At 37.6% G+C, this 26303-nt stretch overlaps 1 protein-coding gene across 1 annotated transcript; it reads right to left on the bottom strand.

Annotated features, from left to right (window-relative positions):
* Positions 1 to 2110: 2110 nt before the first annotated feature.
* Positions 2111 to 22880, bottom strand: LOC131395555 (glycine N-acyltransferase-like). The gene is made up of 5 exons (XM_058527415.1): positions 22803 to 22880; positions 17117 to 17224; positions 9931 to 10057; positions 8020 to 8191; positions 2111 to 2513 (listed from the first exon to the last, which is right to left on the bottom strand). Exons 1-5 carry the CDS (start codon positions 22878 to 22880, stop codon positions 2111 to 2113), a joined length of 888 nt encoding a protein of 295 aa, XP_058383398.1.
* Positions 22881 to 26303: the final 3423 nt, after the last annotated feature.

Raw genomic sequence — 26303 nt, 5'->3', positions numbered from 1 at the left:
TTTTGGTTAAGAAGGAAGCTCTGCATATGTAATATTTTATATACTTGTTACTTGTGAGAGAATTTGATGTATTAGAGTGAGACTCTTTTAAGTTTAATTAGAAATGTGTAATTGGGTAATTGATTTAGAGCTATGATTTTAAGTTAGACCATTACTAAATTCATGTAAAAGTTTGGAAGATCTAAGATAACTTTAGATTCATTGAATTTTTTATGTTTAGAAATTTATGTTTGAAATTTTATGTTTATGTTTAGAATATCAGATTTATGAAAATTATTTGCTATTTAGAATGGTTCTATTTGTTGCTAGAGAATTGAAGTCTTTAAAAAGAAAATGAAATGTATAAATATAATTTGGAATGTTTTAGGGTATTTAATAAACTAACTGTATAAATGGATCTACATGTAATTTATAAGCTCCTAAAAAGGTATCTATAAAAATAGCAGACTTATAACTGACTTTTAAGTAGAATAATAAAATTCATAAAGTGAATTTAAAAGAGTAGAAGTAAAGCCCGATGTTTTTATCCTTCTGTGGCAGCTCTAGCCTAGAGGAGAGAGTAAATATTCTCTGTCATTCACGGCAGACTGAGTGAGGACCTGAAGGACTCTTAAAGAACTGCCTGGAACCACAGAACAAATAACTGCAGGATTTGTGGTTTGAACTGGAAGAACTCACAGATTAATCTCTACCACGGAAGGCTTTTCCTTTTTTCTTCTCTCTTGTACCTTATGAACCCTTTCAAAGGCATGTTATTAGCAATCCTCTCAGATAATTTTATTTGAAATCAACTAACTGATAAATGCAAAGTCAACCTTCCTCTCCCCAGCTGCATATCAAGAGACAATCCCTTTATAACCTGAGGATCACAATATTTAGTCTCTCTCTCTTTCCTTAGTATCATGGTCTTTTTTCTCTGAGTGTCATGAGGTCTCCTCTCCCTACTTCAGTGTCACAAAGTTCCTCTTCCCTTGCTGACTTCAGGGCAGCTCTGGGGGTGGTGTTTTAGTTGGTACTCAAGTATAAAAAGCACAAGGGTTATTTTGATGTGTTAAGGAATTGGGCTGTGGTGGTCCCAAGCTTCTAATTGGTGACATTCTCTTTCTTTTCTCCTTCAAGTAAGTGCTATTCCTCCAGCTCTGTTGGGACAGTCTTCCTAGAGAGATTTAGAGATGACTTCTTTGGTGGCCCCCTCCACCAAGGAGACTCCCACAAGACCCTTGCTCACACTATAGAGGGTTCAAGTATCTCGAAGCAGTGTGCTGCTGCCAAGTGAGATCTGTCTCCACCCTATACAAAGCCCCTACAGCCCCTGCCCCTGATAATATCCACCTCTCTGGGTCTGAGTGCTCCCACCACCGCCTCTCCCTACACTCGTCTTCCTTCATGGACCACATAGATTAAGCTTCCACAACCAATAAGGAGTCTATTTCTTATATGAGGACTGAGGGATGAGGATTAAGGGAGCTTAGCCTTTAGAAACAATGTTAATATCTCTCTCGGGGTAGGAGTTACAAAAGAAGATATTAACACAATTTTTTTGTTTGAATCCTCCTTGATGCACCCCATAAATTGTGTGTGTGTATGTGTATGTGTGCATATGTGTAGTATATTTCATGTGATTATAATACAATTCTTAAAAAGTGACCTGGGAAAGAATGATCTTGCAAAGACCTGCTCAGAAGGCAGGCCACTCTCCAGCCAAAAAAAAAAAAAAGCGAGAGGGAAAAACATCACAGAACCCACAAAATATTACCTCCTCGTAGTAAATTGGCAAGGGTCAATGAACTAAGAGTTTCAGGAAGAACAACACAGGAAAGCATACAACTGATGATTGAAAGTGTGACAAGGATCCTAGAAATGTGGGAGCTGTGCCAGCTGGACTCCAGGAATGCTTGGCCTACTTCATACTGAGGAAACGAAAGGAAGTCTGTGAGGTATTTGAGAATAGAGACTGAGGCTGTCCTGTTCATTACCAATCACTGCTTCCCCAGAGCCAGAGACCACGCCATTACCACTGATTATAATTTATTCTTTCTCTCCATCCACCCATCTGCTCCTCCAACCAAATGTCTATTCTATTCAACACTGTCTTATGTTCAGGGATGCTTCACAGAGGCACGCAGTTCCACTGGTTCCAATCACAGGGCACGGAGACAATCTGCAGGGTGAAGTTCACTCTTTGCATTATGTGGTTGGCTCTATCCACATGGCAATATATGGGGAAGCCGAGTTTGTCCATAGCCTGGATCTGGGCACAGACGACCTGGGAAACGAGACCTTGGGTCCGGTGCTCAGGCATGGTGCCTGCCATCCGAACCTCTCCTGTCTGGTCCATCAGGCACCAGGACACAGGGGTCCCCTCAGGACCCAGTAGACAGGATGTGGGAAAGACATGGATACAGCGCTCAATGAATCTCTGGCTCCTCTCGTTGCCACCAAAATACCAAAATTTATTTACCAAGGCAGCATGGGTGACATCCAGGGATGAGAGTTTAAATGTCTCTTGGTTGCTGTTGGAAACAAGGGGAAAGAACAGTGCATAATATCACACATACTGTGAAGTATTATATTTGTTTTCCCCCCAATTGTCCTGAGAGGCAAATAGGAGCATATTTAAGGGTATGTGCTCTGCGGCCAGGATGTCTGGGCTTATAATCTGACTATTTGTGTGATTTGGGGCTGATTACTTCATCTCTCACTTCCTCTATTTCCTCATCAAATAAATAGGAATGAGAATCATATCTCCTTTATAGAATCATCGTGATGCTTAAATGAGCCAATGAATGTAGGTGCTTAGAACCAGTACTTGGCAGATAGTAAGCACTCCACAGAAATTAATGACAATTGTTTCATTTGGCCTTGGCCAAAACCCTCCAAGCTAGATACGGCAGATGTTCTTATCCTCCTTTTACATAGAAGGAAAAAGTTTCATAGGAAATAAATCAGTGCCCCAAATCACATGCTAGCAAGCCCTAAATCCTGAAGTTAGAATTATGAGATCTTAGAATGCTGGTGTCGTAGAGTCCCTGGCCACCAGTTGAACAAGTGGGAAAGCTGAAGTCCAGAGAGAGGCAGTGAAGTGGAGTGCAGGCGACACCTGAGTTACAGAACACTGAAGTCTGAAGGCTTCTGCAATGGTGTAAAGGGGCTTCGAGAGGTGTCCTGGAAAGAGCCCACAATGCGGAATTAGAAGATCTAGATTAATAACCCTCAGTTATGTCCTTAACCATCCACATGACCTAAACAAGCTATTTCATCCTCAGAACCTGTTTTCTGTCAGGAAAATGGGAATAATGTCTTCTATCCTATCTCACAGTGTAGACAAGTGGATCCACTGTGATTCTAGAAGTGGAGGTGCTTTTCAGGTTGTAGTGTGATACAATGTGAATAAAGCTCTTCCAGGCCACGAGACTGGGCATCTCCAGATTAAATCCCCACTGTCTGTTTTTAATTCTATTCAGTATTAGACTGGACATTAATGGGGGGATGTATATAACATGTTGAAACTCTCTTTTATCAGAAATCTTTTGTTCCGTGAAGTAAATTCACCAAAGACACATTTATTAAGCACTTACTATATACCAGGCACTGTTCTAGCTGTTAAAGATCTGTCAGTGAACAAGACAGAGAAGGCATCTGCTCTCATGGGGTTTGCAATACTGTTGGGGAGAGTTTAAACAGCAAATAAGTAAGTTAACTAAGTTAGCTAATTTCAAATAATCCTAAATGCTATGAAGAAAATAAAAGATGTATGGAAAATAACTGGAAAGTGATTTTAGGCAGGTTGTTTAGCCAGGACGCTCTAGTGAGGTGATATTTGAGCAGTCCCGAATAACAAAAGAAGTCTTGTGTGTAAAGATTGGGTGGGGTGAGAAAGAAGACATTTTAGATAGAGAGAAAAGCTAATTCAAAGTGCTTGAGCTTGTGATGATCAGTAGCAGGAGGAAGGCCAGTGTTGGGGGGAATAAGCAAGAGACAGATAAGGTGTGAAAAGTAGGTGATGCTGGCCCTTATAGGGCGATGAAGGAGTTCAGAATTATTTCAAGCTGAGATGGGAAGTACTAGAGTCTTTTACAAGCGGAAGGGACATTGTCTAATTTATATTTTTAAAAAGATTATTCCGAGGGGCCAGCCCCGAGGCGAAGTGGATAAGTGCCCGTGCTCCGCTGATGGCAGCCTGGGTTCGGATCCCGGGCATGCACTGAGGCACTGCTTGTCAGACCATGCTGTGGCGGCGCCCCATATAAAATGGAGGAAGATGGACACAGATGTTAGCCCAGGGCCAGCCTTCCTCAGCAAAAAAGAGGAGGATTGATGTGGATGTTAGCTCAGGGCTGATCTTCCTCACAAAGGAAAAAAAAAAAGATTTTTTCTGAAAAATCAGAGCAGAAATAAGTGAAATAGAGACTAAAAAAATAATTTAAAAAAATCAATGAAACTAAAAGTTGGTTCTTTGAAAAGGTAAACAAAATTGACCAACCTTTAGCTAGACTCACAAAGGAAAAAAGAGAGAAGGCTCAAATAAAATCAGAAATTAAAGAGGAGAAATTACAACAGACATCTTAGAAATACAAAAGATTATAAAAGAATACTATGAAAAGCTAAATACCAACAAATTGGATAATCTAGAAGAAATGGATACATTCTTAGAATCATACAACCTTCCAAAGCTGAATCAACAAGACACAGAGAATTTGAATAGAACAATCACCAGTAAGGAGATCAAAACAGTAATCAAAAACCTCCCCAAAAATAAGAGTCCAGGACCAGATGGCTTCCCTGGTGAATTCTACCAAATAGTCAAAGAAGACTTAATACCTACCCTTCTCAAACTCTTCCAAAAAATTGAAGAGGAGGGAAAGCTTCCTAACTCATTCTATGAAGCCAACATTACCCTGATACCAAGACCAGACAAAGACAACACAAAAAAAGAAAATTACAGGCCAGTATCACTGATGAATATCAACGAAAAATCCTCAACAAAATATTAGCAAATCGCATACAACAATACATTAAAAAGATCATACACCATGATCAAGTAGGATTTATTCCAGGGATGCAGAGATAGTTCAACATCCTGCAGTCAATCAACGTGATACACCACATTAACAAAATAAAGAATAAAAATCATGTGATCATCTCAATAGATGCAGAGAAAGCATTTGACAAGATACAACATCCATTTTTGATAAAACCTCTGATTAAAATGAGTATAGAATGAAAGTACCTCAACACAATAAAGGCAATGTATGACAAACCACAGCTAATATCATTCTCAATGGAGAAAAACTGAAAGCTGTCCCTCTAAGAACAGGAACTGGACGAGGATGCCCACTGTCACCACTCTTATTTAACATAGTATTGGTAGGACTAGTAAGAGCAATCAGGCAAGAAAAAGAAATAAGAGGGATCCAAATTGGAAAGGAAGAAGTGAAACTGTCACTATTTGCAGATGACATGATTTTATATATAGAAAACCCTAAGGAATCCAGCAAAAACTTTTAGAAATAATAAATGAATATGGTAAAGCTGCAGGATACAAAATCAACATACAAAAATCAGTTACATTTCTATACACTAACAACAAAGTAGCAGAAAGCGAAATTAAGAATACAATCCCATTTACAATTGCAACAAAAAGAATAAAATACCTAGGAATAAACTTAACCAAAGAGGTGAAAGACCTGTACACTGAAAACTATAAAACATTGTTGAAAGAAACTGAAGAAGACACAAAGAAATGGAAAGATATTCCATGCTCTTGGATTGGAAGAATTAGCATAGTTAAAATGTCCATACTTCCTAAAGCAATCTACAGATTCAATGCAATACCTATCAAAGTTCCAATGACATTTTTCACAGAAATGGAACAAAGAATCCTAAAATTTATATGGAATAGCAAAAGACTCCGAATAGCTAAAGGAATCCCGAGAAAAAAGAACAAAGCTTGAGGTATCACACTCCCTGATTTCAAAATATACTACAAAGCTATAGTAACCAAAACAGCATGGTACTGGCACAAAAACAGACACACAGATAAAAGGAACAGAATCATGAACCCAGAAATAAACCCACACATCTAAGGAGAGCTAATCTTCAACAAGGGAGCCAAGAGCATACAGTGGAGAAAGCAAAGTCTCTTAAATAAATTGTGATGGGAAAACTGGACAGCCACAAGCAAAAGAATGAAAGTAGACCATTATCTTATATCATACTCAAAAATTAATTCAAAATGGTTAAAGACTTGAATGTAAGACCTGAAACCAGGAGACTTCTAGAAGAAAACATACACAGTATACTCTTCAACATCAGTCTTAACAGCATATTTTCAAGTACCATGTCTGAACAGGCAAGGGAAACAATAGAAAAAATAAACAAATGGGACTACATCAAACTAAAAAGCTTCTGCACAGCAAAACAAACCATCACCAAAATGAAAAGACAACATAATAATTGGGAGAAGATATTTTCAAACCATATATCTGAAAAGGGGTTAATATCCAAAATATGTAAAGAACACATACATCTCAACAAGAAAAAAACCTAACAATCTAATTAAAAAATGAGCAAAAGATCTGAATAGACATTTCTCCAAAGAAGATATACAGATGGCCAACAGGCAATGAAAAGATATTCAACATCACTAATTAACAGGGAAATGCAAATCAAAACTACAATGAGATATCACCTGACTCCCCTCAGAAAGACTATAATAAACAAGACAGGAAATAGCAAGTGTTGGAGAGGATGTGGAGAAAAGGGAATTCTCATACACTGCTCATGGGAGTACAGACTGGTGCAGCCACTATGGAAAACGGTATCGAGATTCCTCAAAAAATTAAGAATAGAACTACCATGTGATCCAGCTATTCCACCGCTGGGTATTTATCCAAAGAACATGAAAACACCAATGCATAAAGATATACACATCTCTGTGTTCATTGCAGTATTATTCACAATAGCCAAGACTCGGAAGCAACCTAGGCACCCATCAAGGGATGAATGGATAAAGACGGTGTGGTCTATATACACAATTAAATACTAATTAACCGTAAAAAATGATGAAATCTGGCCATTTGTGACAACCTGGATGGACTTTGAGGGTATTATGCTAAGCAAAATAAGGCAGATGGAGAAAGTCAAATACCTTATGTTCTCACTCATAAGTAGAAGATAAAAACAGTAACAAACACATAGAGACAGGGATTGGATTGGTGGTTACCGTAGAGGAAGGGGGAAGGGAGGAGACTGAAAGGGGTGATTAGGCACATGTGTATAGTGATGGATTGTAATTATTCTTTGGGTGGTCAACATGATGTAATCTACACAGAAATTGAAATGTAATGATGTATACCTGACATTTATATAATATTATAAACGAATGTTACCTCAACAAAAAAAATAAAATTAATAAAAAAATAATAATAATAAAAAGAAGACTACTCTGGCAGGTCAGCATAAAATAGATTGTAGGGAGGCCAGAGCAAAAGCTGAAAGAGAAGTTGGGAGGTAGAGTGAGTTGAATGGTACGGTCATTCAAAAGATCTGTTCGAGCTGACTTACTCATGTCAAATGTGACCTTACTTAGAAAAAGAATCTTTGCAGATGTAAATAAATTAAGGATCTCCACGTTAAATCATCCTGCATTGTCTAGTGGGACTTATATCTAAGGAGAGGTGTCCTTATAATAGGCAGAAGAGGAAAAGACACACACACAGGAGGTCGGCAACATCAGAGACTAGAGTGATGCAGTCCCAAAGCAAGGAGTGCCTAGCACCACTAGAACCTGGAAGATGCAAGGAAAAATTCTCTCCTAGAAGCTTTGAGGGGAACATGGGCTTGCTGACACCTTGACTTCGGACTTCTGGCCTCCAGAACTGTGAGAGAATAAATTTCTGTTCTTGTAAGCCATTCCAGTTTGTAGTGATTTTTTGCAGTGGTCCTAGAAAACCAATACACAAGCTTCTTTAGGAGTGAGAGATACGAGTAGTGCAGAACAGTTTCAATCAAACTTACATGGACTTGTGTTTGCCACCATTGGATGTTAAGTTCTTTGCATCCAACAGGGAAAGAACCAATTTCTTTGTTGTCTCAGAGGCCATATAGAGAAGGCATTGTGTTCGCTTGACCTTGCCCAATTTAATAGCTACAAGATTTTCTATCACCTCATCCAGGCTAGACTGTGAACCTAGATGGGAAAAATGAGGAATCATATGAGATATCACTGTTCATTTCAATGCTGAGGAAAAGCTGCCCAGGAGCTGGAAAGTTTGTGGATTTAGAGTTGTCAAAGCTAGTGTTCAATCATGATATAGCTTCTACATGATAATGGCTAAATCACTGCCCCATTTTTAAAATTTAAACTTGGGGTAATACTACAATTCTTAAACACATCACAGTACAATTATGACTATCAAAGGAGATGAGGTATAAACATAATAACCAAAATTTATTGAACAATTCTATTCACTTAGTGCAGTAGATTGTTGCTACAATGCTCCCAGTTTATTTCTTCTTCCCTTTCCGGATTTTCTGTCCCGATGAGCTTGTCCCCACGAAACTTGTTTTGGCCAATGGAACAATAGCAAATGTGATTCAATAAGAAGCTTGAAAAGTGATTGTGCACTGAGGCTTGCCTTCTCTTTCTGCTCTTGAGAAACTTGTGACTTCTACATGTTGCCCAATTCACTTCCATCAGCACAGTCAACAGCTAGCACAAACAAAGCTAGCATCAACAGCCAGACTTGGGATTGTGACTAACCCAGTCTTACTAGTCCATAAATAACCCCCAGCTGACTGTAGCCATATGGATGGATCTAGGAGAGACTAGCAGAAGAATCACCCAGCAGAGTCCAGTCCAAATTGCTGACTCACAAAATTGTGATCTAATAAATGATTGTTGTTTTAAGTCACTATTTTGGGATAGCTTGAAAACCTAACTGCTAAAACCAGGCATAGTGCTAAGCACTTCTCATTCAAGATCTCGTTTAACCTTTAAACAGTTCTATGCTTTGTGTACTATTATAATCTTCATTTTTATGCATAAGGAAACTGATCCACAGAGAGGCTGTTACTTGCCCTAGATCATACAACTAGTAAGGCCCAACGAGGTCACAATCTTAAGCAGCCTGACTCCAGAGAACATATTATTATTATTATTATATTGGTTAGGAAGATCTGCCTTGAGCTAACTTCCGATGCCAATCTTCCTCTTTTTGCCGAGGAAGATTGGCCCTGGGCTAACATCTGTGCCCATCTTCCTCTACTTTATATGTGATGCTGCCACAGCATGGCTCAGAGAACATATTCTTTTCTTTTTTGTGTGTGTGAGGAAGATCAGCCCTGAGCTAACATCCATGCCAATCCTCCTCTTTTTGCTGAGGAAGACTGGCCCTGAGCTAACATCTGTGCCAATCTTCCTCCACTTTATGTGGGATGCTGCCACAGCATGGCCTGACAAGTGGTGCACTGGTGCATGCCTGGGATCCGAACCCAGGCTGCCAGCAGCACAGAATCTGCACATAACCGCTATGCCATGGGTCTGGCCCCTCAGAGAACATATTCTTAACCACTAAATTTCACATTGTAAATTTGACAGAATGGGAAAACAGAAATGAGACAGAGAGGAAGCTCTGCTCCCACACTCATGCTCTCTAATAGATCCTGGAAAATAAATCATGAGTCCTCAGCTATTAAGATATTATATTACTTAGGATTCCCTATGTAAACTCCATACATTGCAGACTTCATGTTCTAATTTACCATGGAGATGGTGGCAGTTGAGACAAAGAATGGACACCAGGCTGAGTGTCTGGGGCTTTGAGTAAAGATATATGAGATGTAGGGGTGCGGTTCAAAATGAAAAGTGACCCTACAGGTGTAGACATGGGAGATCCCAGCAGCCAGCACACTCCCTGGTCTCCTTACTTTGAATCTGCAAATGTTGTTTCCAGTTGATGACTTCTGGCAAACCAAGGAACTCCTGACAATTCTTGGGGTCCTTGGAGTAGATTTGATAAGTATTGGTGTAGTGATCAAGGTCATCTGTCATCTCCTGTTGGGTTGGGAAAAGTAGAATCAACCAAAATGTTTGTATTTAGTGATTGCCATACTCATTTTCAGTGTTCCATTATACTACAACATTTTTAAGTACTAAAATATTAGTATTTTCTTTTGGTATATTAACTTTATTTAGGAATTATTTACATTATGAGGTCAAGTCAAGGACTCCTTTATTTAACAAATAATGAAAAACATCCTGAACAAAACTATTCCTAACTCAGCTATTGCTTTAAAACTTCAAATCAAACAAAAATGAACTATTTAATATTGTTTTTCTATACCTCCATAAAACTTGAATAGAGGAGTAAAAAGACAATTGACAAGCAAAATTTTTGGCTAAAAGAATAAATCCTGCTCTAGTACAAAGATTTTTAGAAAATCTGGGCTGTGAATATGAACACATCTTTATTAAAACTGATACAGGTAGCAGGATTAGAATATCCATGTATAAACGATGAAACCAAAGAAAAGGATTATGAATTAGATAGGCTTTCCTTAAAAGAGATCTTACCACTGTTAAATAAACTATAGTTTCATCAAATTAACAAGTAAGCAAACATACTCATTTAAATATATCTAGCAAAATTATCAAACCCAACGTGGGTTTCTTTGAAGATGAAGGAGTAGATAAGAGAAAAAATTTACTTTGACCAGTGCAAATAAGAAAGCTTTCTTTCCTACAATATCTGGAAATTATTAACCAAAGTATACTTCCAATTCAGCAAGGATACTAGAGATGAAACTTTATTTTTAAGAATGATGTCACCAAAATGGAAGTAGGAGATCCCAGCTTCCATCCCCTACAAAGATCAGCAATTACACAGCTATCCATGAGCAAAAATAGCTCTGGGAGTGCTCTGGAATTCACTTAAGAAACTTTAGCAACACAGTAGAACAAAAAAACCCTAAGAATAACTGCACAAAAGCAAAGGAAGACAACTTCATTTTGCCTGCATTATCCCATCCACCACGCTGACATTGCTCGGTGCCAAGATGGAACTCCTCAATTAAAAAGCCTTCCTCTCACCAGAAAAGGAAGAGCAGGGTGAGCAAGCAGCTTCCTCAGCCTTTTGGGGGCACCACACAAAGGTCTCACTTCTGTTTCATCCCACCCAGACTGGCAAAGCTGAGATGTATAGAGAAAGCTAGGAACAAGGAAGAAAAGTAGGGGCTACCAGTATTGGCCACACAGTGAGGGCAATCAGGGTTGCCAGTGACCTGCTCTGCATACAAACCCAGCAGCTTTCACCACTGAAGAAATCAATGGTCAGCACAGCTGCTGTGGACCCCCTACAGATTTCACCAGCTTTCACTGTACAGGTATTCATGTTCTCTGATGCCAGATACTGGAGTCCTCCTTCACTCCCTCACCCTCTGGCCCCTGCTGGAGCCAGGGAACTGCACTAGCAGTCAGCTCAGGCCTCCACAGCTGCATGAATGCAAGACACCAGCCTAGGGCTCTACAGCTGACACCCACCACCTACCACATGCTACAGAAAATCCACTAGAAAAAAATCATCAATTCACAAAAGAAGGCAGCAAGAGAGGAAGAAAGGAACAAAGGAATTACAAAACAGCAGAAAACAATAAGATGGCATTAGTAAGTTCTTACCCATCAATAATTACTCTAAATGTAAATGGATTGAATTCTCCAATCAAAAGACAACTGGATAGGTAAAAAGAAAAAAACAAGACCAACTATATTATGCCTACAAGAGTCTCACTTCAGCTTTAAGTAAACACATAGGCTCAAAGTGAATGGATGAGAAAGATATACCATGCAAATGGAATCCAAAAGAGAGCAGAGGTAGGTATATTTATATCAGACAAAATAGACTTTAAGCCAAAAATGGTAACAAGAAACAAATAAGGCCATTATACAATGATAAAGAGGTCAATTCATCAAGAAGATAGAACATTTTTAAATATATATGCACGGAACATTGGAGCACCTAAATATATTAAGTGAATACCAAAAGATCTGAAGGAAAAAATATAAAACAACATAATAATAGTAGGTGACTTCAGTATCCCACTTTCAACAATGGACAGATCATCAAGACAGAAAATCAACACGGAACTGTTGGACTTGAATCATACTTTAGACCAAATGGACCTAACAGACATGTACAGAACATTCCATTCAACAGCAGCAGAATATGCATTTTTCTCAAGCACACATGATACATTGTCCTAGGTAGATCACATGATATGTCACAAAACAAGTCTTAGAAAATTTAAGAAGATTGAAATCATATCAAGTATCTTTTGTGACCACAATGGTATGGACCTAGAAATCAATAATAGGAAGAAAGCTGGAAAATTCACAAATATGTGGATATTAACACATTTCTGAACAACTAGTGGGTCAAAGAAGAAATCAAAAGAGAAATTGAAAAAAAAACAAAAAACATTGAGGGGCCGGCCCAGTGGCACAAGTGGTTAAGTACACACGCTCCGCTGCAGCAGCCTGGGGTTTGCCGGTTCGGATCCCGGGCGTGCACCGATGCACTGCTTGGCAAGCCATGCTGTGGCGGCGTCCCATATAAAGTAGAGGAAGATGGGCATGGATGTTAGTCCAGGACCAGTCTTCCTCAGCAAAAAAAAAAAAAAAGAAACAAAGAGGATTGGCAGATGTTAGCACAGTGCTGATGTTCCTCACACAAAAAAGAAAAACCATTGAAACAAATGAAAATGAAAACACAACGTGCCAAAACCTATGGGATGCTGTAAAAACATTTCTAAGAGGGAAGTTTATAGTGACAAATGCCTATTTTAAGGAAAGACAAAAATTCAAACACACAACCTAACTTTACACTTCAAGGAACTAGAAAAAGAACAAACTAAGCCCAAAGTTAGCAGAAGAAAGGAAATAAAGATCAGAGCAGAAATAAACAAAAGAGAGATCAGAGAAACAGTAGAAACCAAGCTGATTTTTTAAAAAAGATAAATAAAATTGACAAGACTTTAGCTACACTAACAAAAAAAGAGAGAAGATTCAAATAAAATCAGAAATGAAAGAGGAGAAATTAAAACAGATACCACAGAAATACAAAGGAACACAAGCAACTACTATGAACATTTAAACACCAAAAAATTGGATAACTTAAAAGAAATGGATAAATTCTTAGAAACATACAACTTACCAAGACTGAATCATGGACAAATAGAAAATCTGAACAGACGAATGACAAGTAAGGAGTTGAATCAGTAATTAAAACCTTTCCAACACAGGGAAGCCCAGGACCAAATAGTTTCATGGGTGAATTCAAAAAAACATTTAAAGAACAATTAATGCCAATGCTTCTTAAACTCTTCCAAAAAACTGAAGAGAAGTAAACACTCCCAAACTCATATTATGAGGCAAGCTTTACTCTGATACCAAAGCCAGATAAGGACACTACAAGAAAAGAAAACTACAGACCAATATCCCTGATGATTATAGATGCTAAAGTTCTCAACAAAATATTAGCAAACAAAATTATTACACAATATGTAATTTAAACCAACAATTCCAACCATGTTATATTGCTCCTTAATTCCCTCTGTTGTTTCAGACTTTATGCCTCACAATTGCTGTTTTCCCTGCTTGGAATGCAGTCCTGCCCTGTTACCACGTGAGAAATCTTATTTATCTTCAGCATCCAGTTTTGGTAAAATGTCTGCTAGGAAGCATCTCTGATCCTCTCCTTGAAATCTATCACATTTAGTTTTATTTTCTGCCCCATTTTATTGTTTTGATGACAGTAGGTTACAATACCGTGTAGCATCTCAATGGGAAAACAGTATCATAATGAGAAGTTGTTAGTGTGAAAGAGCTGGTGTGGTTTCAAAGTTGGTATTTTTAAAGAGTATGAAATATTTTTTTCCTTTAGGTTAAAAGTTAAAAATGGAAGTAGATTCTGATTTATTACAATATAGAAGTCTAGCTTAGGAAATCCTCCTTTAATATCTTTAACAAAAGATTAGCCTCGTATCTACGCTATCAACATAATCTTAAATTAGCACAACCTTCCATTGGTTGCCTCTATCCCTACAAACTGGATGTAAGAAAAACCAAAGTGTGTCTGGCCTTCAGAATCAGCAGATTGCTGTTTGGGGGCCTGTTTTGAAAACAAAATAAAACAATGAATGAGTATGAAAGTGTACCACATACAGTTTTAATCAGTTTTGTACCTGTGCTACTTCTTTGTCTTGTTCATTCTTCTGTTCCTGCACATTTTACACTATTTTGAAACTTATAGGCATACCTTGGAGATATTTTGGGTTCAGTTCCAGACCACCACAATAAAGCAAATATTGCAATAAAAGGAGTGACACTAATATTTTTGGTTTCCCAGTACATATAAAAGTTATGTTTACACTATATAGTAGTCTATTAAGTGTGCAATAGCATTATGTCTAAAAAACAATGTACACACCTTACTTAAAAATACTTTATTGCTAAAAAATGCTAACCATCATCTGAGTCTTCAGTGAGTCATAATTTTTGTGCTGGTGGAGGGTCTTGCCTTGATTTTAATGGCTGCTGACTGATCAGAGTGTGGTTGCTGATAGTTAAGGCGGCTGTGGCAATTACTTAAGACAACAATGAAGTTTGCCATATCGATTGACTTTTCCTTTCATGAACACATTCTCTGTAACATGACATGCCATTTGATAGTATTTTACTCACAATAGTACTTCTTTCAAAATTGAAGTCAATTCTTTCAAACCCTGGCGCTGCTTTATCAACTAAGTTTATGTAGTATTCTAAATCCTTTGTTGTCATTTCAACAATCTTCACAGCATCTTCACCAGGAGTAGATTCCATCTCAAGAAGCCAATTTCTTTGCTCATCCATAAGAAACAATTCCTCATCTGTTAAAGTTTTATCATGAAGTTGCAGCAATTCAGTCACATCTTCAGGCTCCAGTTCTGCTTCTAGTTTTCTTGCTATTTCCATCACATATGCAGTTACTTCCTCCACTGAAGTCTTGAATCTCTTAAAGCCATCCATGAGGATCAGAATCAACTTCTTCCAAACTTTTGTTAATGTTGATATTTTGACCTCCTCCTAGAAATCATGAACGTTCTTAATAGTATCTAGAATAGTGAATCCTTTCCAGAAGGTTTTCAATTTACTTTCCCCAGATTCCTCAGAGGAATCACTATCTATGGCAGCTAAAGTCTTATGAAATGTATTTCTTAAATAATAAGACTTGAAAGTCAAAATTACTCCTTGATTCACAGGCTGCAGGATGGATGTTGTGTTAGCAGGCATGAAAACAACATTAATTTTGTTGTACATCTCCATCAGAGCTCTTGCATGAGCATGTGCATTGGCAATAAGCAGGAATATTTTGAAAGGATCTTTTTTTCTGATCAGTAGATCTCAACAGTGTGCTTAAAATATTCAGGAAATTATACTGTAAACAGATGTGCTGTCATCCAGGCTTTGTTTTTCCATTTATAGATCACAGGCAGAGTAGATTTAGCACAATTCTTAAGGGCCCTAAGATTTTTGGAACGGTAACTGAGCATTGGCTTTAACTTAAAGTCACCAGCTGCATGGACCCTAACAAGAGAGTCAGCCTGTCCTTTGAAGCTTTCAAGCCAGGCATTGACTTCTCCTCTCTAGCTATGAAAGTCCTAGATGGCATTCTCTTTCATATAAGGCTGTTTTGTCTACATTGAAAATCTGTTGTTTAGTGTAGTCATCTTCACTAATTATCTTAGCTAGATCTTCTGGATAACTTGCTGCAGCTTCTACATCAGCAGTTGCTGTTTCATTTGCCCTTTTATGTTATGGAGATAACACAAACCTCATGAGCCAACCTCTGCTGGTTTCAAACTTTTCTTCTGCAGTGTCCTCGACTTTCTCAGCCTTCATAGAATTGAAGAGAATTAGGACCTTGCTTTGGCTTAAGGGAATTAGGCTTTGGCTTAAGGGAATGTTGCAGCTGGCATGATATATATATTTTTTTATAATTTTATTTATTTATTTTTCCCCCAAAGCCTCAGTGGATAGTTGTATGTCATAGTTGCACATCCTTCTAGTTCCTGTATGTGGGACGCGGCCTCAGCATGGCCAGAGAAGCGGTGCGTTGCTGTGCGCCCTGTGGGATCCGAACCCGGGCCGCCAGCAGCGGAGCGCGCACACTTAACCGCTAAGCCACGGGGCCGGCCCTGGCATGATCTTTTATCCAGACCACTAAAATTTTCTCCATATCAGCAATAAAGCCATTTCACTTTCTTATCATTTGTGTGTTCACTGGAGAAGCACTTTTAATTTCTTAAAGAACTTTTCCTTTGCATTCACAGCTTGGCTGTTTGATGCAGGAGGCCTATCTTTCAGCCTGTCTCAGCTTTGACATGCCTTCCTCACTAAGCTTAATCATTTGTAGCTTTTAATTTATAGTAAGAGATGTGTGAGTCTTTCTTTCACTTGGAAACTTAGAGGGAATTGTAGCATTATTAACTTTATTACTAACCTCAATATTGTTGTGTCTCAGGTAACAGGGAGGTCTGAGGAGAGAGATAGAGACAGAGGAATGGCTGGTCGGTGGCGCAGTCAGAACACACACACACAACATTTATTAAGTTCACTGTCTTATATGGGCATGGTTGGTGGCGCCCCAAAATAATTACAATAGTAACATCAAAGATCACTGATCATAGTTCACTATAACAAATATAATAATAATGAAAAAGTTTAAAATATTGCCAGAATTATCAAAATGTGACACACAGACATAAAATGAGGAAATGCTCTTGGAAAAATGGTACCGATAGACTTGCTTGACACAGGGTTATGACAAACCTTCAATTTGCAAAAAGCACAGTATCTGTGAAGCACAATAAAGCAAAGAATAATAAAATGAGGTATGCCTGTATCTATGGACTTATCTATATTCTTCTCTAGGCTGTGAGCTTCTTGAGGACAGGGCCTTGTTCACCATCACTGTGATTCATTTCTGTATCCTCATGGCCCACCACATTGCTAGGTGCATAGTAGGCATATAGCAAATAAGAACAGAGAATCATATTCATTCCACATCTGGCACCTTACCTGCTCTGGAGGGCGGATAACCACTGTATTAAAATCAGGCCATTTGTCCACCAGCGCCTTTAACCTGAATGGGTTTCCCCGATTCATATGAAAGACGGTCCCATAAACCTGCAGCATCCCAAGAAAGTGAGAGAGTCATCTTATTAGGAAAGGATGGCAAAGTGCCTTGTTTGATCAGGACAAGGATTATTTCTATGAAATAATATAATTTTATGATTGGAAGATACTTGAACATTCCTGCTGAACAGCTTTTGGACCCTATTTTTTTGCCCCAATAAATATCTCTCTTAAAAATATTTATATAGTAAAATATTCAGACCAATAAAATTTATGAATAAAAATAATGAACTCTCCCATTGAAGAATTTAATAATATCTTTAATAGATTTCCTTCTATTCATATACACACACAACAAATTTCACAAAATGAAAAATTTCAGATACATGTGATTTTGAAATGTCTTACCTCCATTGAATAAATACATTCTAGCTATATTTCTTTTTCAATTATTAAAAATGAGTTTTAATGACTGTATAGCATTCTATGATATGGATGGACCAACATTCGTTTTTTAAACTTTTTATTTATTTACGTGAAGTAGCAAAGATAGTACAAAAAGGTCTCATTTACTCTCATCCAACTTTTCTCAATGGTAAATCTTAAGTAACAATAGTGCTGTGTCAAAACTAGGAAATTGACATTGGTACAATGTATGTGCATTGTCCTATTACATTTTATCAAGTAGATTCATGTAACCACCACAATAAGGATACAGAATTACCACAAAGACCTCCCTAGGACTACCTCTTTACAATCAAACCCACCCTCACCTCTCTCAACATTGACATCTCTTTACCTTTCTTCAATTATAATAAGGCTCAATATATTATATAATTTTAAATATTCCTTCTACCTACATTGATAACCACATTGGACAGTGTTATAATTTTTGTGGCAACAGTCAAATGTAATATAGAAAATTCAAGAGGAGCAGGAAAGTCTTTAGAATTTATCTGTATTTTTTACTTTCCATTGTTCTATTTTCCTGATATTCCAGATATTTTCTTTTATTGTTTCCTTTCTATATAAGGAACTTCTTGTAGCCATTCTTTTAGGGTAGGTCTGCTGGCAACAATTCTCTTAGTTTTCCTTCATCAGAGAATGTCTTAATTTCACTTCATTCTTTTGTGTGTGTGTGTGAAGAAGATTAGCCTTGAGCTAACATCAGTTGCCAATCCTCCTCTTTTTGCTGAGGAAGATTGGCCCTGGGCTAACATCTGTGCCCATCTTCCTCTGCTTTATATGGGGCACCGCCACACCATGGCTTGACAAGCGTTGCTTCAGTCTGTGCCCAGGATCTGAACCTGCCAACCCCAGGCCACCGCAGCAGAGCACGGGAACTTAACCACTATGCCACTGGGCCAGACCCTTCCCTTAATTCTTGAAGGATATTTTTGCCAGGAATAGAATTCTAGATTGACAGTTCTTTTTCAGCACTTGAAATATGTGTGCTATTTGCTTTTAGCCTCCTATGGTTTCTCATGTGAAATCTGTTGTCACTCAAATTGTTTTTCTCTTATAAGTAAGGTATTGTTTCTCTGTTGCTCCTTTCAAGATTTTTTTCTTTGTCTTTAGTTTTCAGGAGTTTGATTATGACATGTACTAGCATGGATTTCTTTGGGTTTATTGTGTTTGGGCTACACTCAGTTTCTTGACTCTGTAGGCTTATATGTTTTGCCAAATTTAGGAAATTTTCAGCCATTATGTCTTCAGATACTTTTTCAGTCTCACTCTGTCTTCAGTCTCACTCTGTCTTCTCTGCTTCTGTGACTGTAATTTCACCAATGTTAGACTTTTTGATATAGGCCCATAGGTCCCTGAGACTCTGTTGTCTTTTTCTTCCCCCAGCATATTTTCTGTCTGTTGTTAAGATTGGGTAATTTCTATCATTCTGTCTTCAAGTTCACTTATTCTTTCCTCTGTCTGCTCCCTTCTGCTGTTGAGCCTATCCACTGAGTTTTTTTTTTAATTTCTGTTTTTATATTTTTGGAACTAATATTACGATTTGTTTCTTCTTTGTATCTTTTCTTTCTTTTCCAAGACTTTCCATTGTTTCATTTGTTGCAAGTGTTTTTGTAATTGCTCATGGAAACATTTTTATGATGGCTGCTTTAAAATCTTTGCTAGTTAATTCTAAGATCTGTGTCATGCCACTGTACATGTTGATTGTCTTTTTTCATTTAATTTGAGATTTTCCTCATTCTTAGATGAGAAGTGATTTTTTTTTATTGAATCCTGGACATGTTAGACAGTATGTTTTAAGACTCTGGGTCTTATGTAAATGTTCTGTTTTGGCTAGCTTTCTCTGACACTGCTCTGGCAGGGGATGAAGGATGGGAGACACTCTTTACTGCAAGCTGAGGGTAGAAGTCCAGGTTTCCCATTTAGCCTCCTCTGACACCAGAGACGGATTGAGGTTCCCTGTTACTATAGGGGTGGGAATTCCAGTTCCTGCTAGACCTCCACCGATACCCTGGCTTGGAGGGACTGGGTACCTTTTTACTGCTCCCCACATAGTTTCCACTGATGCCACAATAAGGGTGTGCAGCTTCTTTATGGTTGAGTGGTGATGAAAGTCCTGACTCTTCACTATGTCTTTTCTGATACCACCTCAGTAGACAGGGGAAGGGGTGCTTCCTTACTTCTGGTAGGGATGGAAGTCCAGGTTCCCTACTCAGCCTTTGCTGGTGGGGATAGAGCTTCAGTTTTTCTGTGGTGGTTGGCTGGATTGGACAGTCATTGCCTCAAGTTTTCTGTCATTCTAGGCTGCCTCTTTCCTGATCTATTGGCTAAAGAGAAGGTTTTTCTTGGGGCTTCTTTTGTCTGTGATGGCTGGTACATTTGGGGGTCTGGCTTTCTCCAGCACCTAGTCTGAGACATTTGAAACAAAAAGAAAATCCAGGGAACTCACTGCTAAACTGGTCCTTGAGTCCAAAGGTCCTTACTTGGTCTACCTTCTTCTTTCCAGCTTTCATAGCCTTCATATGTTTGTTTTGTGTATAACGTATAGGGGTTTTAGCTGTATTTAGTAAGAGGAATGAGTAAAAGTGCCCTATAAATTTTTTATCTTTTCTTGATGGACACTCCAGGTGTTTCCAACTTTTCAATGTAACAAACGACTCTTCAAAGAATATATTTTGGCAGAAATCTTTGCATATGTGCCTGATATTTGCTTAGGGAAAGTTTTTAGAAGAGAGATTTCTGGGTCTAAGGTTATCCCATGTTTTAGGATTTTAACATATATTTTCTAATTATATTCTAGTACAGGTAAATGATTTTCCACCAGTAAGTGGAGGCTATAGTAATTAAAGAACAGGGACAATTGTCTCTTTGATCCACTTCCAGTAAATGAAAATAAAACCATATGATATACCTAAAGAATACTTACCTTCCTCTTCCCCATAATGAAAGGATAGTTACAGATGGTTGAGATTACAAATGAAAGTGAATGCATTCAGCTTACCCAAAAATTATGTCAAGTCTTTCAAAGTATTAGCCTCAAATAAGGGAAACAGATGTATTTATGATTCACCCCGTTGTAAATGTATGGTCTGATATATAATATTAGCTATTATTTGCATAGCATTTCTGTATGCAAGGTACAGTTCTACCTGTTCAAAATAGAACCTTTTCAAAATAAAGTCTGACCCAAGAGGTCAGAGCTCTCATTATTCCCATTTTGTGTGAGAAAATTGAAGCATGTAAAGGTTGAGTGATGTGGCACGAGCATGCAGCTTGTCGGTGGAAGAAGCAGGCACAGACCTGGGCAAGCTGGCTCCTGAGTCTGCCCTTTTAGCCACAAAACCAATAAGATGTCACTGCCATCAACCTAACTCCTATGGTAGGATAAATGTGCATGTTCTGAACAATAATGAATAATAAAAATAGAAATATATGATATTTATTGATCAATATCCAGGGTATCGTGCCAAGTAGATGAGCATAATGGTTAGTACTTGGCTTCAAGTGTTAACTTGCCTGGAGTAAAATCCTGGTTCTGCTACTTACTCTGTGAACTTGGTAGACCTACTGTCTCTGTGCCTGTACAATATTACAACCAGGAATTGACATTGATATAGTCAAGATGCAGAAAATTTCCATCATAAGGATCCCTCATGTTGCTGTTTTATAGACACATCCATTACCTTCCAACTCTCTACTTCCTCCTTAACCAGTGGCAACCACTAATCTGTTCTCCATTTCTTTAATTTTGTTATTTTAAGAATTTTATATAAATGGAATCATACAGCTTGTAACCTTTTGAGACTGGCTTTTTTCACTCAGCATAATTCTCTGGAGCTTCATCCATATTGTTTCAGGTATCAATGGCCCACTCTTTTTTCATCACTCAGTAGTACTGCATAGTATGGATGTACCACAATTCATTTAGCCATTCAGCAGCTGAAGGACATCTGGGTTGTTTCCAGTCTGAGGCTATTATGAATAAGGCTGTTACAGACAGTAGTATATATATTTTTGTGTGAATGTAAACCTGTATTTTTCTGGGGCAAATGCTCAGGAGTGTAATTGCTGGTTGTATGATAGTTGCATGTTTAGTTTTTGAAGAAACTTAAAAATTGTTTTTCCAGAGTGGCTGTACCATTTCACATTCCCACGAGCAATGTATAGGTGATCCAGTTTCACCTCATTCTTACCAGCATTTGTTATTGAGGGCCTATTTTGCTCAAAACACGCAGGTAAGCTTGGGAGAGTTGAAATTGGATAGGTGGTTTATATTCCTGGCCCCAGCAGTAACTAGTTGGGCAAGTTATTCAAGTTTTATTGGTCTTAGATTCATCATCTACAACACAGAGAGAAAAGTGGTACCCTCCTTATAGGAGAGTTTTGAGGTTTATATGATTTCATAGATAAAGTCCAGTGACTGGGATAAGGTAAGGGCAGCAAGTGTTTGCTATTGCTACTAAGGCTTCTACCTTACCATTGCTCGTGGCCCTGAAGTCCCCATTGGCATTGGTGGTAAACTGTTGTGTGTGACTTCATCTTTTATCTTTAGGTAGAAAAGGAGATTTTAAAAAAGCAGTTACTAGTTTCAGCAATCCCCTGAATATTAAACGTGAAAAATAAATAAACATATGCACAAATCCAGACCCTTTGCAACAATTACTATTGCAATAAAATAATGAATAGTATAGAATCATTTCTAAGTATCCTCTGTGGATAATATGCAATCTTTTGGGTTGGATGAAATAGGATTTGACACATTGTGTGTTCTAAAATGATACATGGTGGTTAACCTCTCCTCAGGCATGAATGTTTAAAAACTGATATGTACTTAGGTCAACTTTTTTAAGAGATATCTGGGAGAATTTCCAGTGTTATTATGAAATATTTTTTAGAAGTAAACAAGGAAATATTTTTGAGTCTGCAGAGAGTAGTTTTTTGCCATTTAAAAATATTGGGCAAGTCACAATACTGAGATCTGTTTCCTCTTCTAGGACATGAGCATAGTATACCTCCCTTACAAAGAGGTGATGTGAACGAAATGAAATGCAGCGTGAGTGAGTTCTTGCCACAGAATAGGTGTTCTGTAAAAGCTCATTCTCTTTCCCACCTGTATCACAGGAAGATGCAACCCTTTGTTTCCCTGAGAATGTCCTATTCTCACCTTTAAGGACTCAGGAAGGCTCTTCCACAAGGATTTTTTAAGCATCTGCAGCATTTGTGGACCCTGCAAGTGGAGCATCTTGGCAGGTACCTTCGCCTAGAGAGAGGACCAAGAAACAGTCAGGGATGAGAAGATGCTGAACCAATAAGAACTAGATCCGCACACCTTTACCTGAATCTTAGAAGGTAACAGGTGAGATAAATCTGCCCACTTCTTAAATAACTGCCTTGGAGAGGGAGAAAAAGTATAATCACTCTAGATTTCTAGCCTTACTGGGAAAGACAGGAGTTTGGAGAGGCATCATGAACGTCCTGAGGGAACCACTTCACAGAAGACACCAAGAGACAGGAGTAGCAGGTTCTACACTAATTCCCAAGGCCAAGACATTTTTCTGTGCCCTTTATTGGTATCACTGTCACTGAAGTCCTCACCTTCTCCAAGGAAGGATGAGACCAGCAGAAAGTACATGGTTCTCTTTCCAAAAATTTTCACTTCACTTTTTACACTACCCTGAATTTCAGTCACTAAAGATACATTTATTTTAACAAACAGGTTCTTAAAATATGCAAGTGCATCTTCTGGGATTAAGATGCTGTTAGTGTTTATCCCTATGCCACCACTAACAAGCTATGTAACCTTCACAGTGTTACTTAACCTCTTTGTACTTTGGTTTCCTCATTAGTAAATCCTAATGAAAACAGACCCCACCCAGAAAATTGTTGTGAGAATGAAATGAGTTAATACATATTAAGTGCGTAAAAGAGTTTCTAGCATATAATAACTCAAAAATGTTATTTTTGCTATTGTTATTAATATTACTAGTGGCAGTTATTCAAATCAGTCCATTGGGTTGTTCTTCTGTTTTGATGGAATGGGATGTAACTTTAAACTAGACCACAATGTGAATGCGTTCACTGTGAATAGTGCCCCAAGAATAATGCCAGTACTTACATCATTGTTATGTTGTGAGGATTAAATGAAGTCATCCATGCAATGGCACCAACTGAATGAAAAAGTGCATGTAAAATTCTTAACGGACTGCCTGGCACAGAACAGTACTAATATGTCATTATTATTATCATTTCTTGAAGGAAGCAGGAAAAAGATGGTTTTATGTACTTAGCCTTTAGTGCTGAGGCACTTTGGCTTTCCAGGTCCCTGGCCAGCACGTTTCTTCTTTTTGGAAACACGTATCCTTTGGGATGATCAGCTAAGATAAAGACTTGTAGAGATGGAACTGGTGTTGGATACTTTCAGTGGGAAAATGTTTCTGGTTCCAAAGATCTCATTTACTTTTTGGAATCTGCTGCTTGAACTGTTTAAGATTGCTTGAACAAGTGAATATTCTTGACTTTTCCATGTGCGTGTGTCCTGCCCCCCAGTTGCTTGTCAGTCCTTTGTGGGTAACAACAGGCCTTCTACCCCTACTAAGTCCACTTACTGGTTTGGAGAGAGGAGATTCTTTGCCAGCATCATTACAGCTGTGGTTGTACTTTTTAAAAAAATTTAATTGCTGAATAATTTAAATAGGCATAATTAAAAACATACAAAGTGTACAATTTTATGGGTTTGACACATGTATATGCCCATGAAACCATCACCATACTTCATCATCATCACACACCATACATCATCACACAAAAGATATAGAACATTTCCTTCTTCCTCAATGTTTCTTGATTTCCCTTTATAGTCAGTTGCTCTCCCCTCTAGCCTACTCAAGAACTGATTGGCTTTCTGTCACTATAGATTAGTTTGCAGTATATAAATGTAATCATATACCATGTACTTTTATATGTGGCATGGTAATTTAAGATTAAAACATTTTGTTCGAGTTATCAATAGTTCATTTTTATTGCTGAATATTTTTTCATTGTATGAATATACCACAATTTATTTATCCATTCACCTGGTGATAGACATTTGGGTCATTTCTATTTTTTTGGCAATCAAGAGTATAACTACTCTTTGAGTTGCCTTGACATCATTGTTGAAGAGAAATTGAGCATATTCCTATGAGTGTATTTCTCAAGTTTCTATTAGTTTCATTGATCTATATGCCTATTCTTATGATAATACCACTGTTTTGATTACTGTGGCTTTATAGTAAGTCTTGAAATATGATAGTGTGAGTCTTATCAATATTTTTAGATGATTTTTGCTTAGGTGGTTTGCACTTCCATGTAAATTTTGTAATAGCTTGTGAATTTCTATTAAAAAGCTTCTGAAATTTATATTGAGATTGCAGTGAATCTATAGTTCAATTGGGTGAGGTAATATCTGAACAATATTGAATACTCCAAGGCACGAATGTGATGTAACTCTCCACGTTTTTTTTTTTGTGTGTGTGAAGAAGATCAGCCCTGAGCTAACATCCATGCCAATCCTCCTGTTTTTGCTGAGAAAGACTGGCCCTGAGCTAACATCCGTGCCCATTTTCCTCACTTTATATGGGACACTGCCACAGCATGGCCTGACAAGCGGTGCGTCAGTGCATGCCCCGGATCCGAACCAGGGCTGCCAGCAGCAGAGTGCGCGCACTTAACCGCTACATCACAGGGCCGGCCCCTCCACGTATTTTTTTTCAATTAAAAAAATTTTCTTTAAATTTTTTAGTTTTTGGTTTATTGGACTTGAATATCTTTTGTTAAGTTTATCTTCATTTATTTAATTTTTTGGATACTACTATAAATAAATATATAAATGTAAATTATATTGTGAAGTTTTAAAAATATTTATTACTTGTCAACAGAAATATCCATTTCCCTATGTGTACTGTGTCTTATGTCTTAAGTTCTTACATACTGTGACCTTACTGAATTAACTTATTGGTTCTAGTAGTTATTGTCTTTTTGCAGATTACTTAAAATTTTCTATGTATGTGATCAAGCTTGTTTTTTGCAAATAAAAAGAATCCTTTTCTTGTTTTATTGCACTGCCTAGAAACTCCAGGGAAATGTTGTATACAGAGGATCAGATGAACTTCCTTGCTTTCTTCTTGATCTTAGGGAAAAACATTTATTCTGTCATGTAAGCATGGCAGTAGCTGTTGATTTTTCATAGATGATCTTTGCCAAGTTAAGGAAGATCCTTTATATTTCTAGCTTGCTAAGAGGTATTATTTTTTAAATCACAAATCGATGTTGAAATTTGTCAAATACTTTTCATACATATATTGGGATGATTATATGATATTTATTTTTTATTGTTGATATGTTGAATTATAATTATTCATTTTTGATTGATAAATGAACCTTATATTATCAGGATAAACCCCACTTGATCAAGAGATATTATTCCTTTTATATATTGTTGTATCAACTTCTATTATTTAGTTAAGGACTTCTGTACCTATGTTTATAAGGTATGTTGGTCTGTACTTTTCTTTTCTAGTAAAGTCTTTATCTGGTTTTGAAACAATAAAAATTATAGAATATGAAGTGGAAATGTGTTTCCTTTTCTTCTATTTTCTTAAGAAGTTTGCTCAGAATCAGTATTGTT

This window comes from Diceros bicornis, chromosome 31, assembly GCF_020826845.1.
Source record: "Diceros bicornis minor isolate mBicDic1 chromosome 31, mDicBic1.mat.cur, whole genome shotgun sequence".
In the NCBI taxonomy this organism is placed as follows: domain Eukaryota; kingdom Metazoa; phylum Chordata; class Mammalia; order Perissodactyla; family Rhinocerotidae; genus Diceros; species Diceros bicornis.
This window is presented reverse-complemented; position numbering and strand designations above follow the sequence as displayed.

Coding starts and splice junctions, on each gene's coding strand:
- LOC131395555 (XM_058527415.1), bottom strand. CDS start 22,880: ATGCTCCACTTGCAGGGTCCACAAATGCTGCAGATGCTTAAAAAATCC. Junction 17,225..22,802: donor GCCTTCCTGAGTCCTTAAAG/GTGAGAATAGGA, acceptor GGGATGCTGCAG/GTTTATGGGACCGTCTTTCA. Junction 10,058..17,116: donor TTATCCGCCCTCCAGAGCAG/GTAAGGTGCCAG, acceptor CCAACCCAACAG/GAGATGACAGATGACCTTGA.